The following is a 16595-nucleotide window of genomic DNA, read 5'->3' as shown; positions in this document are numbered from 1 at the left end:
GCGTGTGTGTGTGTGTGTGTGTGTGTGTGTGTGTGTGTGTGTGTGTGTGTGTGTGTGTGTGTGTGTGTGTGTGTGTGTGTGTGTGTAAGTGTTGTCAGTTGGTTAAAAATATCTAATTAATCATAACAATAAGCAGTGATCATAAAGTTAAACTTTTTTTAATACAATACTCAAATACAAATACAATATGAAAAACCTAGTGTTTACTTTAGTATTTTGAGGGAAGATTAAAGAAATACATGTGTAGAGCTGGAAAAAGGAATCAGTAATTTACCATAACATCTCAGCTTAATTGATTATTTGTAACAGTGAACTTATGTGAGATAACTACAATCAACCAGTTCGTAAAGTCTACTTTTATTTCACCAGTTACTCAGGCAGACTAGTTTAGACATTTTCAGATTACAGATCAGACCTCTTCTTCTGCACAATGTGAGCTGTCAAAGAAATCAGTCTCTCACTGTTGAGGCAAGTGTAGTAATGTGCAATGTACAGTCCATGGCCATCAATTGGGTAGATTAGTTGTTGATGGATTTGCCCTGGCTGCACTCTGGCAGTGTAGTTTGTCTAACACGGCTGTTTGTTGATGGATTTGCCCTGGCTGCACTCTGGCAGTGTAGTTTGTCTAACACAGCTATAAATTGTCTCAGTGCTAGCATCTTTGCTAACAGCAAAGAGGTTCTTTGCCCAAAGGGGGTGCTTCAGACTTGCTCTACTTTGGTGCAAAGATCATCACTGCAATATGTGCATACATCTTTGTGCACACATACACCAGTTTTATCTAAACATCCATTTGGAAGCTTTTTCTAATGAAACTTGGCCATTCAGAACACTGGATGATGCCTCTTCAGTCATCGTATTGTCTGTGTTCAGGCCTTTCAGTAATAATTCTGCCAAGTAAAAACTTGAACGGGATATATTGGAAGAAGCTGAGGTCAAACTTGATAATATGATTAATTTGCATTATTAATTATAATAATAATTATTATTTTATTATTATTAATAATAATGCAAATTAATCATATTACCAAGTTTATATATATATATATATATATATATATATATATATATATATATATATATATATATATATATATATATATATATATATATATATATATATATATATATATATATATATAGAGAGAGAGAGAGAGAGAGAGAGAGAGAGAGGTAGTGAAGTACACAAGGTTTCCAGAGAACCAGGATGCTCTGTCCAATATGTCCAGTAAACCTTGTGTACTACAGTATATATAAAGAAGATACCAGGTGAATATCTTTATATGTGCGTGTGAACATATGGTGTTTTTGTTTTTGATTTTTTGATGATGCTAAAACCTTCACCTACATAGAATGTGCTTAACATTTATTTGTTTGGACCAGCAAATGATTGGTCTCTTGTTAAAGGTATGTGGAAGCTTTATCGGTGGCCTGATTAGCATTCTACATGAGGCCTATGACCATCTGTCCCAAGTCATTGTCTTAGATACATTTCTTTTCTGCTAAACTTCCTCTCTAAATCATTATGATATATATGCAGGAGCCCAAGGCATGGGGCATGTGCACCATTAACACCCCGCCCCCGCTTCTTGATTGTCTTTATCCATCTTTTTGTCTCACACTTTCTTCCAAAAGGCACTTGGCACAGTGTGTGTTGCGGTGGGTGTGGCCCTGCCCTGCCTGCCTGACAGGGATATCTAGGTCATTTCATTCCATATGGAGTCTGTCACCATACTGGTGCAATTAAGTGGTTATGAAGAGTGGAAAGCTTCCGTGAAGAGGTCAGGCCTTTACACGGGGCTCCTCGATGTAACAGTGACTTGTAAGAGATTTTGCATGTTAATGTAGATAAACGCTAAAGCTTGTATGGAAGAATTTCTAGTTATACAGCAGACTATATTAGCCGCATATGCGGAGAGATTGCTCTGACTAGCCGAGTGGCAGTGACCCAGAATGGGCTGGTGGCAGGCGCGACAACCAGGCGGGTTGACAGGTGGACATCTCTGGCAGGGAGGACTGAGGATAAGGGCTCTGTTCTGCACCGGAGAGGGGAGGTTCTCTAGCAGAGCGCCTCACGTTTGTGTGAGGCCAGGTTCTCCTGTGCTTGTGCTAGCGAGCTCCACCCCATGTAATCAGCATCAGCTAATCCTGAGAAGCAGCTTGGCCTGAGCTCCCACGCCATGGAGAACATGCTCTCTCACCTTCCAGCCAGGTAGCCATTAGACAGGATTTGAGGCTTGTTGACATTGGCAAGGCACCAGACTGTGATTCAGAGGCCAGCTCTAGGATGTAACTAATTACATATAATTACATATAGTAAGATTTAAATATTTTTCCCTCAAACAGAATTTGCAGTGTTTTACTTCTCATTCCACATATTAATTACCTTTTAACTGACAAAAATAACTGCAGCCACAAGACTCTCAGCAAAAATGTGCAAAATTAACAACTTTTTTGCCTTTAGTAGGATATTAAACAATTTTATTTTCCACTCTATTAACACGAATTGTAATTCTCTTGGTGGTTTTCAGTGCCAAGTGCCTTTTTAACATTAAAAAAGCAGAGAATTATTGAATGCTCCGTTAGTGGAAGTAATTGTTACTATAATCCTCCATTTCATTGATGACAAGTTTTCTGTACTTGTGTTGTGAAAACATTGTCTGAATGTGCCAACCTACTGCCATTTCTCTGTGGTCTCCTCTCAGACTCCTCTTAGTCTAATGCCAGGAACCAGTGGCAGGCCAGATCCAGCTGACACTGGCTGTTTTAGACCTCAACCTTTCTCTTCGTTTAAAGCTTTCAGCTGTCATGCATGTTTAAAGTGTTCCCGAGTACAAAGCCCCCAGAAACTTCCGTGCGTCCTCAGCCTGAGGGTGAAAATCCGAGTAGCTGGACAAGGTCCCGGTTGTGCTAGTCGCCCGTTCGATGTGAGAGTTGCTTCAGGGTGTCTCTGTCCTGCATGTTTGGCCTCTCTCCTCTCTTATCCAGGGCCCTGACGTGGAGGCTCCACCTCACAACCTGGCTCCACCTCCCTTCCTGGCCCGTGCACCCACCTCCCTCTCTGTTGGTCCCATCATTTGACTGCTTGGAGCCTCAGGGTGCCCCTGAGAGGCCCTTGGCACCTATAGAGTCAGCGCAGTGCACCCAGAGCTGCTGACAGAGGGCCCAGTGTTTCAGTCTTACCCTCCCGCTGCGTACCGCCAGGCCACGACAATGGCTTTATTCAGCAGACCATCACTTGGAGTGTGTGGGAGAGTGTTTGTAGGGAGAGGAGGGGCCGATGTTGGGATGAACTGGGGGGGCTCATTCACACAAGGTCAGAAAGCATGGCGACGGCTGCAGTGCCTCCAGCTGATGGGAACGAACAGGCAGCACAGAACGGCGCTCCGGGCCCGAGGAGCATGGCGCTGAAAGGACAGCTTTGAGCATGCTGGCAGCTGGGCAGCATGAAGATGAAATCCCCCCCTCCCCCCCTGCATTTACCTCTTTGGTAGGCGACAGCAGTGCGGCACAAATGGCTTTATGGACAGCTCAAACGATGGTGCATGAGGTGCAGCGCGTTTCTAATTGAGGTCAAATACACAATGGCTAGCTGTTGAGAACTCTGAGGAAGAATGCACCTTCCTAGTAGATACATGGTCTTAGTGTGTCCATGCTGAAGAATTAATTAAACTGTGAAATTTGCTCATGATTTCTACTCATACTGTATGAAGCTGATAACCATGTTCCAGGGCATACAAATTCATACGACCTACATCTTTTGCAGCAATGTTCTGCGTGTTAAAATAACAGGAACCTAAATATTCATCTTCTTTAAAGCAATGAATGGATTCACGCAGTCTTTCTGTGGGACTGTAAAAAGGGCAATGACTTCATTAGACCTCAAAAAAAGAAGCAAGCTTTCAGATTTGTTGGAAAAGAATGCCTAAATGTCACACCCCTGTCAATTCAGGCAAGAGAAACAATAAATTATTCCCTTCTCTACGCATGACTTGAGCATGCGTGGTAATGTCCGCTATGAAGCTCTTGCCCAGTAGTTAGCCTGTGTCTGAACATGCCTGTGTGGCATAGCCCAGATTTGGCTCCCCCTCACCCTAAGCCATAGTTTCAACATAGCTGTCATTTAGCCTCCCTTTTCTCCTGAAAAACCCAGCAGGGATAGACAGAGGGGCTGGGGAGAGGAGCTGAGGTCAGAGCAGGCATGCTTGGTGCTTGGAGGATATTCGTGGGATTTCTTGGCTTTTCTTGGGGATGTTCGGGCTCTGGTTTTCCGGTGGGCACTTAGCCGAGTGTGATGTGCTGGGAGTGGGAAACACGGACGGGGCTCCTGCCTCTTCCTGTGTTGAGGTTCAGAGCGGAGGCGTCTCGCTCTCGGCTGTTTTGATCTCACTCCTGCCGCAGCTCTTGCCACACACCGAGCTCCCACACTTATGATCAGTATCTGCTTCACGAACAGCTTCAGCACTTCGTAATGTGTAGTATCAGGAACATGTTTGGTACCAAGAACACATCAGGTGTCTATAAACTTATGCATCAACACAGGACGGTCTCTCTCTCTCTCTCTCTCTCTCTCTCTCTCTCTCTCTCTCTCTCTCTCTCTCTCTCTCTCTCACACACACACACACACACTTGCTTTCATTGCCATTTTCAAAACACTCCATAGCTGTCAACATGGATCACCTTCTCTGACAAGTTTAGGCACATACTATTTCATGTTCTTGACAGTGGTGAACCTCACGGTCAGGGTTTCTACCACAGACCATATTTTCTTGTCAGACCGCTTGGCAATGGATGGCGCCTTTTCTCGCACCTAAAGGTCTCGTCTTGACCTCAACGACTCCGCGAGTCCCTTTCATGAGTTGTTCTCGGTTTTGTCTCGCATGGAATCCGCCTGGTTCAAAACGTTTCTAAATCAGAGAACGAATAAGCGATCTGCAAAGGGGAAAACGTTGATAATAGGTTTCGCCGACCGTGTCGAACACTCTCATTCTAATCGCATTCGTGCCAGTTTTGTGTCCTCCAAAACGAGCGAGGGCGGCGGTGTCCCTACCCGTCTGCTGCTTATCTCTCTCTCCCTCTGCGCTCTAATCCCGTCGTGTGGAGGATTGTCTGGGACGCGGCAGAGACTGTGACTAATTGTTAGTGGTGCACGAGAGAAACCGGTGCTTGAAAAATGCAGCGTCTCAGCTAGACGGACTTTTCCGAAGAACGCAGTTAACAGAGGAGAGTGAAACCTATAGACGCTGAATCGATAATGGAACATGTTAAATATGACGCCGGTATTTCAACTTTCGGGTGGAAAAAAAATGAAAGAAAGAACGCGGTGCTTTACTACCGGTGACAAATTGCACACTGTTCAGACCACGATTCTTGAATTTTATTCATTTTTATGCAATACCAATAAAATACGTGTTTAAAGTCAAAGTATGCACAAATGATGCGCGTCTACGTATAGGTTTAGCACAGAATCACAGTTAGGCAGAACTTCATGTACACAAATGGCCAGTTGAATGATGTAGTTAAAGTGCGTGTTTTTGCTCAGATCACACATCACACTGAAGGAGATGTACGGTTTTACATAGGTATAATAGTGGGGTGTTTGGCCCACGTGGTTGCCATGGTGCTTTATAACTGACTGATGCCGACGTATCCAGTCCGAGCAACATCATTCCCTCACGTAGATCCGCGTGCACACCACGTCATCCGCACCAAATGTCTGAAGGAGATGAAAAATCAAAACACCATAAGTTACGTTTGGATCTCAATTTCAGGCTACACAGTTGAACTCGGTGAATAAATAGAACATAGGCTAACCGATGAATTACTGTTATAAACGCATTCTTCTGCATTACTAGAAATATGACCCTTTTAAAAGAGTGCTAGTTCAGGCATCAACAAATTCGTACAAAATAGTCACTGACACCAATGCAGTAAATTTATAGACTATCACATGCAGAGTTCCTGTGAAACTAGAGCCTAAAACACTTCTATCATGGTGTGGTTTGCAGTTTTAAAAGTATCAGACACAGAGATAAGATTTAATATTCTATCATGCGTGAAGAAAATTTAATGAACCATGGCTGTCTTATGGAAATGTGCACTAGATTGTTTGTTACACACCACAGACAATCATTATCAGGCTACTTAGTTGCTTTTCTCCGTCATCCTTTCTCTGCATTTTATAGCTGAGCTGTGGTCCATTCCCATGAAGGAGGAGTGCCCAGATGATCAGGGTCATTTGGATTGGCTTCTTAGGAGCATTCCAGAATACACTCTTGGTTTGAGGCTAATAGAACTACTGTCAGTTTTCAGGCTTAGCCATATTGAATATTAAGAAAATTTTATTATTATTTTATTTTTAATTTAAAAAAAATATATATTTTTTTAGACAGAGAATTATGAATGGAAATTCATAGTTTTCTACTATAGCACTCCAAATGGTTGAAAGACAACAGTTTTATATCCTCTATAAATGCCCTGACTGGTGAGACAGGGATTTGAAATATGGTAATTTTATTATTTTTTTTAAATGATCGATTCTATATCCAAGTTGATGTTTTTTTCTGAGCATTTGAAATATACTTGTCTGGTGTATTTCTGTCTGGTTTAACTACATTGCGATTTGCCTGGTTGTAATTTCAATTGTAGGACAGTGGTATAACAAGGTTAGTTTGACAAAAGTATAAACAGTGTGAGCAAAATTGTGTTTGAACATGTGTGCATGTCCATCTGCATGTGCATGTGACCAGTGGCCAAAGGGCAAAAAACTGCCTCTCTCATGGGCCGCACAGAGCTCAGCCATATTGTTCCCTGGTTGATCTGATCCATTACCTTTGGATGCATCAAGGAGTTAGAGGGTTCCTTCAATACTCTCTCTCTCTCTCTCTCTCTCTCTCTCTCTCTCTCTCTCTCTCTCTCTCTCTCTCTCACTGTCTCTCTCTCTCCCTCTCTCTCACTCGCTCTCTCACACAAACACTCCCTCTGTCATTCACTCTCTCTCATGTGCTACTTTTATTGCCAGTCAACTGAAAAAAAAATCCATAATTCTCTTTCCTGATTCATAAAAAAAAAAATTAATTAATAGTGAAGTTAATATAGAATGTACACCCTCAATTACACCTTTTTTAGCTTCAGTGGCAGATAAATTGTTTAAAGCTGCACTACGAAAGATTTGTTTGTTAAAATTGATGGAAGTTGCATTACTGAGTCAAGGAGAAAAAAAATATCTGCTAAAATATAGTATCATTTTGCTCCGGTGAGTCACCCTGTAAAACATTAAATATTCATTTGAAAGTCAGAGCTGTCGGGTCAAATTTGCCAGGAGTTTTTTCGGAACACGCCAGACTTCTTTACATATTAATGTCACACTCACACAGGCTCATAAAGAAGGTCCGACTGGATGGGCTGGTTACCGGGTAATGTTAGGGGGAGGGGGGTGTGGCTCACAGTGCTGATCTGTACAGAGCTGAAAGTTAGTTAATGGAAGGAGAGAGATGTCACTGAATATGGAGACACTGGAATTGCAAACCATGTCATCCTCTGCCATCTTCACCTGTGCTCAAAGCAATGAACGTGTGATTACATATTTCCACCTGATTGGCCATCAATTCCCTAAATCTTACATAGTACAGCTTTAAATCTTCCTGTACAGAATGAATGCTCTTACATCACATAATACATTCAAGTTAAATGGGCTAGGGATAGCCTTTGTTTGAAAACCATAAACATAACAGACTTTAGACATGCTTGTAACTCAGTGAAGACTGTTAACACATGCTGCTTAACTGGTGCTCCATCTGCACTTCCCAGTGTTATCTTTGGCTTGTGGGACAATGGCTGAATAGGAAGGATTGCTTATTTCTAGGGCTAGGTGGAGGTTCATAAAAAGGTTGCTGAGGAGTTGCAACCCCAACTCTCATGGCACTAGGATGTGATATAGGGTGGAGCTGTTTAAAATGCTCTCTAGCCCTCTGCCTGGTTCTGGGAGCTCATTCAGGGCACTGGCTATGGGTCATGTCTGCTTTCTCACTGGGGCCACTGAGTTAATTATTCTACTTCTACTTAGTTCCAAAATTCCATTATGACAATCACCTGATTGCAAATATGTTGAGAATAAAAAAATTAAATCATAAACAGAATTCCTTAGCAAAATTAGTTTGAAGTTTAAAGCTTTGAAGGTGACTAAAGACAAGAATGAAAGCTCTCACCTCTCTCTCTCTCTGTCTTTCACTCTCGCACTGTCTGCTATAGTAAGTAAATGTGTATCTGCAGATTACTTGTACAATCACTGAGGGCTTTCTCCATGATTTTGACACTCCAGCCTAGATTCTGCCATGTCCAGGTCATAGTCCTTTGTGAGCTCTCACCAGAATGAGCTCCTCCCCCTGCAGCTCTCTGGACCAGTACGTCTTTGGCCCATCACCATCCACCAGCGTCTGCTTGCAGTAGATCTTATTCTCTGTTTCCCAGGTGGCCAGACTCTGCAGAGGAGGAGGACCATGTGGGAACATCATCACACAGAGAGTCATTTACATGGGTGGACCTCCAGGAGGTCCACTATTTAGTTCACAGTTGACACAGAGATCGGTGGTCATAAACGCAATAAAGACTGTGTGTGATGGATGAGGGTGTCTGTGCCTGGGCTGCAGGGAGACAGAAAGCAACAGAGAGTGTCAGATGACAGGTCATTTTCAGAAGTTATCTATCATTTCCTGTTAGATGCTGTCAGTCTAATTATATACACAGACTACAATGTCTCTGCAACTTGGGAAAAAATAATGCAAAACATACTATTGCATAATAAAATGGTTTTGGGTAAGTTTATGTTGCATTGTAAATACAATTTACTGAATGGTGAAAGGTTTAGGCTAAAATGTTCTCATGGAAAAATAAAGAGTTTTATTTCATAAGGGTTTGTGGAAGCTCTTGGACTCATCAGAACCTCCCTATCTTTTCTCAAGCATCTTAAGAAGTAAGTCCTACTCACTTATACAGTTCTATCCTAAATCCTGTTCAAATGAATCTGTCTGGGACACCCTACTAGGCCTCAAATGCTGTGATCTTCACAGGCCCTGAAGCAAGCCCCCAAATCCAGTCAATGGTAAATCATCTTCTGTATCTATAAAAGAATCAACGCTTCAGGAAACTCTGCCATGCTGCGGATATATATATATATATATATATATATATATATATATATATATATATATATATGTATGTATGTATGTGTGTGTGTGTGTTCTATAATATAATATTTAGTATTTCTCTGTCCCCCTATTCATAAACATCCCCTCTCACTTTTTCTCTCTCACTCTTAATAAAAACCCATATGGTGGCTCTTTAAGCTACTCCAAGCAGATGTCTCAGCCCCTATATGCCAGTTAAACTTGTTCGTTGCGCTCCACTCCTATGACTCATGCTACCTCACTTTTCTCTAGAACTCTTTGAACAAAGTATTACCCTAGCTTTACACTTTTCCTCTGCAACTGTTTGAAGTGAGACCCAGTAGAGAGCACATTACACAGATGCAGTCTGAGACTGTAATGATAATCACCATATCAAAGGTGCAGAGGAGATCAGGGAGCATGCAAGACCAGAGAGAGAGAGAAAAATGAAGAGAACCTAAACTTTCTCAGATATCCCTCTCTCTCTCTCTCTCTCTCTCTCTCTCTCTCTCTCTCTCTCTCTCTCTCTCTCTCTCTCTCTCTCTCTCTCTCTCTCTCTCTCTCTCTCTCCCTTCCTTTCTATCTCAATATAATTCTTCAGGAGCGAACTGAATGGAACGTCTGCTGGCTTTGTTTCCAAAAGGATATTGTAGCTATGCATATAAAGCAAGGAAAGGTCTCTTTACCTTATAATGACAATACAAGCTGCAGTTCTATTCTGCAAAAAAGGCTTTTTGCTACAATTACTTAAAGTTAATGAGTTCAGATTTCTCACCTTCTTATGATTTTGAGAGGTCCTACAGTCATTAATCAGTGATTTAAATTATTTACTAAATTATTTGAATTATTTGATATAAAAGTAAAACAGCAATATTGTTGAATATATTTTTCTAATATCAGACACTGAGAGAAACCAGTGGTTCTGCTTGTTTAACCTAACTATACTCTCTTTCTCTCTCTCTCTCTTTCTCTATCTCTCTCTCTCTCTCTCCCCCATTTCACTCTTTGCCCTCCACCCCTTGTCGCAGGCATATACTGGGTGAACAGCAAGTCTGACAGATAATCAGTAAAACCAAGCCACAGTCATGACTAACACAGACACAGACACATATATTCCACATAATGTGCCAAAGATGCTGGTTACCCATAACTACCACATACTTAAGCAGTGATAATGAGGCTTAATACCACGGTTTGCGATGTTTGGCCCGCTCACTCTCTGACATAGATAACCTGGTTCTAGAAAGTTGTTTTTCCTCTCCTACACTGTCGCAGGTGAACATTTCTAAAGAGTGTCTCTATAGCAACTAGCCAGGCAAAAGGCATCATTTGTCAAAATCCACCCTCAATGATCTGATGCTCTCCCTGCTAACGGGAAAGACAATAGGACTGCAGCTGCTTTTCAAACTGCCCCAATTGTGCTTACAGAGCTCTTTAACTGCCCGGACTGTACTTAAAGACCTCTATCAACTACCACTTAAAGATTATGGTATGGGAGTGAATTTTATGTATGCTTCTGGTATGGCTGAATTTGGACTCATATATGTTCAGACTGGCAGCAGAGACACTGATCAGTACATCTGTGTTTGAACCACTAGCTATATTCAGTGTCTGCCAGGATGGCTATGCCATTGTAAAACAACATTAGCATCAGACACAGCTGCCTGCCTGCCACCTGCTTCTGTCTCTAAATCCCGAGATAAAAGTGAGACAAAAGTGTACACACAAACACACACAGAAACTCATATGGGTAGTGTAATTATTACTGCTGCCCCTGTGCAATACACACAGTTAGCTTCAACTGAGTCTGTCTGCTGTTGCCACTAAGGGAGAATACACCCCTCCCATCCCCAAATCCCCAGGTTACGTAGTTCTTTTAATCCAGTGGCAGCAATCTCAGCCGGGTTTCTGGGCTAGAAGGCTTGAATCTCTCCACCCCTCTTGTCTCTCTCACTTCCCCTCTGTGTAAACTACTTACCCTTGTCGAATCACTTTTGTTTTGACTAGATCAGGGATGATCAGAGAGGGTCGGCAGAGATGCATTGTCTTCACCTGGTAGAGCAGGTGGAGCAAGGTACTAGCAATGCCAATGTCATAGGTTCAATTTCCAGGAAGTACACATACTGTCATACTGATAAATATGGATGTTGCTCTGTATAAGAGCTTGTACCAAATGCTGAAAATGCAAATGTATTAGTACACACTACAGATTAGCAGACTATAGCAGAAAACAAAGTGTTAAGCAGAAAAAAAAAAAATCTTTATTAAGAAAGAGAGATAGCTACACATATCTATGTCTGTAGATAGAGCCACACAAAGGCTCTAAAAGTAACTTCCACAAAACAGAAAACTGAGGGAAGTCCTTTTTCTTTTTCAGGAGGTGTGTGTTTCCCACATTCTATCTGTCTCTCTCCAGACCATTCTCTTTTTCCTTCACTCTTTCTCTTCCAGAGATGAGAGCTTGAACTCTCATTTCCACAAGATTGCATATGATTGCATGCCAGATCTCTAGAAGCTTTTTTTCTCCTTCAGAAAAACTATACATGGAAATGTCAATGAAAATCCATAAATGTCAGCGAAATATAACCCTGCTTTGGCAAGTGCCTTCACAGTTCTGCAGAGAGAACCAGGGACCTTGGGTTTATGCTTTATGAGACAAGATTGATGCCATGGGTTAGATAAGACTTTAAAAGACATTAATCTTAATGTCTTTTACATAAAATGTGTCCATATTACATAATAAGCTATAGTTGTATTTTATAAGATAGAACAACTTTTGTAAAAGTTAAAATATATAAAACATATGGGCCCTTTTAAAAACGTTCTTTCTTATGTAACTTTAACAGTGTTCATATGGCACCATGTTGATATGGCATCGTGTTCCCTTTGTTAATGATACTCTGCTTCATTGAGACATAGTATAAGCTCAAGGCTTAATACATATCAGACGATAAACAAGAAACAAACAACATTTCAGTTACACATTTACATTCAGTTATACACATAGCATTAGTTGAATTTACTCTGCTCCAGTGAAGATTGCATCTGGTTCTGCAGGAAATAGCTGTATGGGGAAGGTGTCACAGCATCTTTTGCTCTGAGCTTCTAGCCGCAGCCTTTAAATCCTGAATCTGCTTATAAGCATATATGTAAGGGGACTGATTAAAAATATAATATAGTCTCCTTTACAATAGTGTTGAATTGACATAGGCCTGACCCATAATGCCGAATTCATATTGGCCTGATCCATAGTGTTGAATTGACATTGGCCTGATCCATACTGTTGAAGTCATGTTGGCCTGATTCATAGTGTTGAATTCACATTGGCATGATCCATAGTGTTAAAGTGACATTGGTCTGATTCATGAAGTTGAATTCACATTGACCTGATCCAGCTTTGAATCACATTGACCTATCCTCCTAAATTGTGTATGCAGAGATTATTTATTTCCCTAAAATAAGTCATCAAAGATAATTGCTAGTTCCCTTGTGCTGCTAAGTCTTATTGTGTCCTTGTGCTTTTAATTGTAGTCTTGAAATGACTAATATCATATTACAACACTGATACTGGCCCACACTAGGGACTCAACTTGGGCTTTAAGGCAGGAAATAAATTAATTATGTTGAGCTGAAGTTAATTTGTTAAGTCTGGCTCTGAGACATCTGCCTAGTCTTTAAATCTTGTGCATCACATTGTGGATCGTAATGATCGTAATGCTCCAGAGGTTAGCTGTTGTATCCTGGGCAGGACCTAATGATCCTGGCTTAATGAGGTGTGTGCTTGTAGAACAACCAGATGTTTAACATTCTGTCCATCAAGAGATTATGAAAGTAAGATGTTGCCACCTGCACTGCTTATTTACAGAATGGCCTCCATGAATCGATGAGGTTGATCGGCCTCTTTCTCCTCATTAGTAACTTAACATAAAATCCATTTAATGAGAAATATATGAATTAGAACAGCTCAATACTTGGCCCTGTGAATTTTCGGTGTGTGCAGAGAAGACTCCCTGGTGACGCTTGACATAAATATTACACAAGGAGGTTTCAACAGTCGAGCCACGCCAAGAGCTCAAGCTGTGAGAGAGAAATCTCATCTAGCTCTCTCACGCCAGATTCAGTTTCACCTCCCCATTGGAAGTGATCTTTATCTCAGTTAACAACGGTCATGTTAATATTTTAGGCAACCTGCGGAAGAAGGTGTGTTAGTGTCCTCCAATATACTTTGTCTTACCATACTGCCCTTCCTGTTTTGCAGAGATACTGATTGTCTGTTCTAAGTTAATGTGTCATTGGTAATAATTATCTGTTTAACATTGTTACAGTTGGTAAGGGTAAACCGTGAGCTCAAACAAACGTTTAATCAAGTGTGATAACTGGAAAAAGGGGAAATAGATTGTAACATGGAATTTAAATAGAATTTTCACATCAGGGGCTGTAGCTTCTCCTGTATCTTCCTCCATCGCATTCTTGTATGCTTCTCATGTAATTTTGTGTTGCTGCTGTATTACATTCGCCCCAGTCATGGTCGATACAGGCCCTGTCTGCATCGCATACCTTACACTTCCTTCCATCTACGGTCTCCTCGTCAAACTCCTCTCCGATGTGAAAGTTGATCTCTGTGGTGCGCACAGAGGTGGAGGTCTTGATGTAGAACTGCTCTCCGTCCTGGCGGATCTCCACGTGGGGCTTGGCGGCTGCTGCCCCTGCCACCTTCCGCAGCATGGCATTCACGCCTGGGATGGCACAGTGCGGGGCATCATAACAAGGTCTGCTTCCCAGACAACCACCCCCACCCAACCCTTGGGCATCTGAAAGCAATGCAAAGCAGGATCTTTTCTGAAAATCCCTCCCCTCTCCTGCTGCTATCCACAACGTTTTCTGGTGAAACATGGACAGCTCAGTGTTGGGAACACAATGTTGTAATATAAGAGTGTGAGAGTGTACTATGTGGCAGCAGACAGGCATTCATAGAAATGAACTGTTCTCACTCAACTTTGCTGAAAGTTATCTTAACCCGCAGGGGTAATGGAACTTAATTCTTAGTCTGCATAAACAGGCTCCAGTAGGAAGTTTTGTTTTAATATGGCTGATGCAAGACAGAGTCACTAGTGAACTGTAGTGTCGCTGATGTGCAAGCTAAGGAATTCTGGTAATGCAGGCTCCACAAGCACTCACAATGCAACACAACCAATATACAATATAAAGAGGGACTGCAGCAGGGCTCTATAGGTGCAGAAGCTAAACCAGGAAAGCAGCAAATCATCAGAATGTTCTGCTGATAAAAACAAAGAACCTGCATTCTTGAAACTGCATTCAGCCTGCATTCAACCTGCATAATTCAGGTACCTGCAGTCTGTTCAAGCTCTGGTTCTGTATCTGTTCCCAACTCTAGACCAGAGTCCTCTGTAGTAAACAACTGCCCTGGCGGCCCTCTGTAGTAAACTACTGCCCTGTGTAATAAATTACTGCCTCAATATCAGCTCATTAAGCTGGAAGAGAAGACACTGCAATAATTGTGATAAGATCAGCTGGATCAGCTGGACGCCTCTGGCCATCAAGCTGATGACAGATCTGAGGATCAGAATTCAAACTTGCTACAGGCTTACTGTAGTAAGATTTCTGATTTCTGTGGAAGAGCGATGAGAAAATGTAAAAGCTGCGGGTAACTGCCCCCGCACTGTTTCGCCTTCGGACCCACCCCATCTGTGCCCGATCTCCTCGGGCCTGATCTAATCTCCAATGATCTGCCCCACTGATATGAAAACACTGCAGAGAAAGTTCTTCAGCAGTTCTGCAGCTCCCATTAGTTTGCACACAAAAAGAACAAACTAGAACAATAGCTAGTCTCCCCTATCAGCTTGCTGGACGTAAACATTCTGGCTGCGATCCCGATCTGATTTGATCATGAAGAGTAATTCAATCCAGCATGGTATGAGCTCCTGCGGGGCCACAACTGAGATGCTCCTCTCCTCACTGCCGTGCCTCGGGTTCATCATGTTCATCATGTCCCAACAGCTTCACACTAGGGTACTGCTGCATTCTGAATGTTAGGAGCTGATTGTGCTTGTCAGTCGCTGTGGATGAAATCTACATTACAGCAGACCCTATGTTTGGCACTCCAGGCTGCTGGGGTTTTGTTCAGCCTACTATGAGATGGCTTTTGTCTGACTGTTACTGTCTCTGTGACTTTAGTTTCGCAAGGGGTCATTAACATGCACTCCCTTGCACCTGCGCAGCGTAAAAGTCACATATCAGTACAGAGTCACAAAGCGTGCTGTTGCACTGAGCGATAATAACGAGGCCTGATCGTCAGTCAGTTATGAGAAACTCCAGCAAATAAGTGACCTAGTTTGCACAGCCTGTCCTGTGGGGTCTGCACTGCTGAGTTGAACGGAGCCAGCTCAATTAAAGGGGCGTGGAGGATAACACACACAAAAAGGAAGACCTGCTGGAGAACTCCAGCTGGGAGACGTCCCTCCGCACCACCGTGGTCCAATTTAACACTATACATGAAAAATTAGTCCCCTATACGTTGCCTTCCCTTCTACTTTACAACAGCATGCCTATTCCAGCTGAAACACAAGCTGCAGAGACTCGAACCACTCAGAGGTGTGATGAAGTACAATGCATGGACTTCTGTCCTGTTGTGTACCTAAGGCAGTCCAATAACATATGATGCAAATTTGGTCTTGAACTATGATGGCTGTTTTCAGATCATGTGAACGTCATGCTGAATGGGAGAAGGTGAAAAGAGGGGACCATCAAGAATGATAAAATGAGAGACTTCCTAGGGAGGAAGGAATAGAGAAATTGTAGCCTTACCCAGGGCTTTCAGAAGTTCATCGAAATTCTCACTGCTCTTCATCTTCCAGGTTCCTGCAAAGTTAGGATGCATTTTCTCCGACAGGTTTGGCCAAGGGAAGGACGTGCAACACACTCGACTCTCTTACTCTCCCTCCTCTGCTGCTCTGCTCCTCTTCTCTCTCTCCTTCACTCTCTTTTTACCCTCCCCTCCCTATCTCAACCCTCCCTCTCCTGCTTCAACTGGCTTCCTTGTTCACTACACAATTATTCTCTTTCTTTATCTATCTATCTATCTATCTATCTATCTATCTATCTATCTATCTATCTATCTATCTATCTATCTATCTATCTATCTATCTATCTATCTATCTATCTATCTATCTATCTATCTATCTATCTATCTATCTATCTATCTATCTATCTATCTTGTGCCCTGTCTGTCTGTCCCAGTATCTGTATCTATGTCTCTGTTCTGTGTGTGTGTGTTTCTTTCCCTGCCTGTGTCTGTGTGTGTCCCTCTGCTCTCTCCCCCTCTCCCTCCCTCTCTCTATCTGGCTGCACCACTAACTCCAGACAGGGTCTTCAGTCTGCCTCCTCGGTCCCCACCCCCGGCAGCTCGGCTCT

General features: G+C 42.3%; 1 protein-coding gene across 1 annotated transcript; it reads right to left on the bottom strand.

The window, feature by feature from the left end:
* Nucleotides 1–5355: 5355 nt before the first annotated feature.
* Nucleotides 5356–16314, bottom strand: crabp1a (cellular retinoic acid binding protein 1a). The gene is made up of 4 exons (XM_027000975.2): nucleotides 15990–16314; nucleotides 13722–13900; nucleotides 8367–8480; nucleotides 5356–5716 (listed from the first exon to the last, which is right to left on the bottom strand). The coding sequence occupies exons 1-4, from the start codon at nucleotides 16060–16062 to the stop codon at nucleotides 5666–5668; spliced, it is 417 nt and encodes a 138-aa protein (XP_026856776.1). The 5' UTR covers nucleotides 16063–16314; the 3' UTR covers nucleotides 5356–5665.
* Nucleotides 16315–16595: the final 281 nt, after the last annotated feature.

This window comes from Electrophorus electricus, chromosome 2 (genome assembly GCF_013358815.1).
Source record: "Electrophorus electricus isolate fEleEle1 chromosome 2, fEleEle1.pri, whole genome shotgun sequence".
NCBI lineage: Eukaryota > Metazoa > Chordata > Actinopteri > Gymnotiformes > Gymnotidae > Electrophorus > Electrophorus electricus.
Note: the sequence above shows the minus strand (reverse complement) of the source record. Positions and strands in the feature narration are given on the sequence as shown.

Excerpts from the sequence above, each read along its gene's own strand:
- crabp1a (XM_027000975.2), bottom strand. The coding sequence starts at position 16,062 with ATGCATCCTAACTTTGCAGGAACCTGGAAGATGAAGAGCAGTGAGAAT. Across the intron at positions 8,481-13,721 it reads TAGATGGAAGGAAGTGTAAG|AGTCTGGCCACCTGGGAAAC; the intron begins GTATGCGATGCA and ends CCTCCTCTGCAG. Across the intron at positions 5,717-8,366 it reads AGGGGGAGGAGCTCATTCTG|ACATTTGGTGCGGATGACGT; the intron begins GTGAGAGCTCAC and ends CATCTCCTTCAG.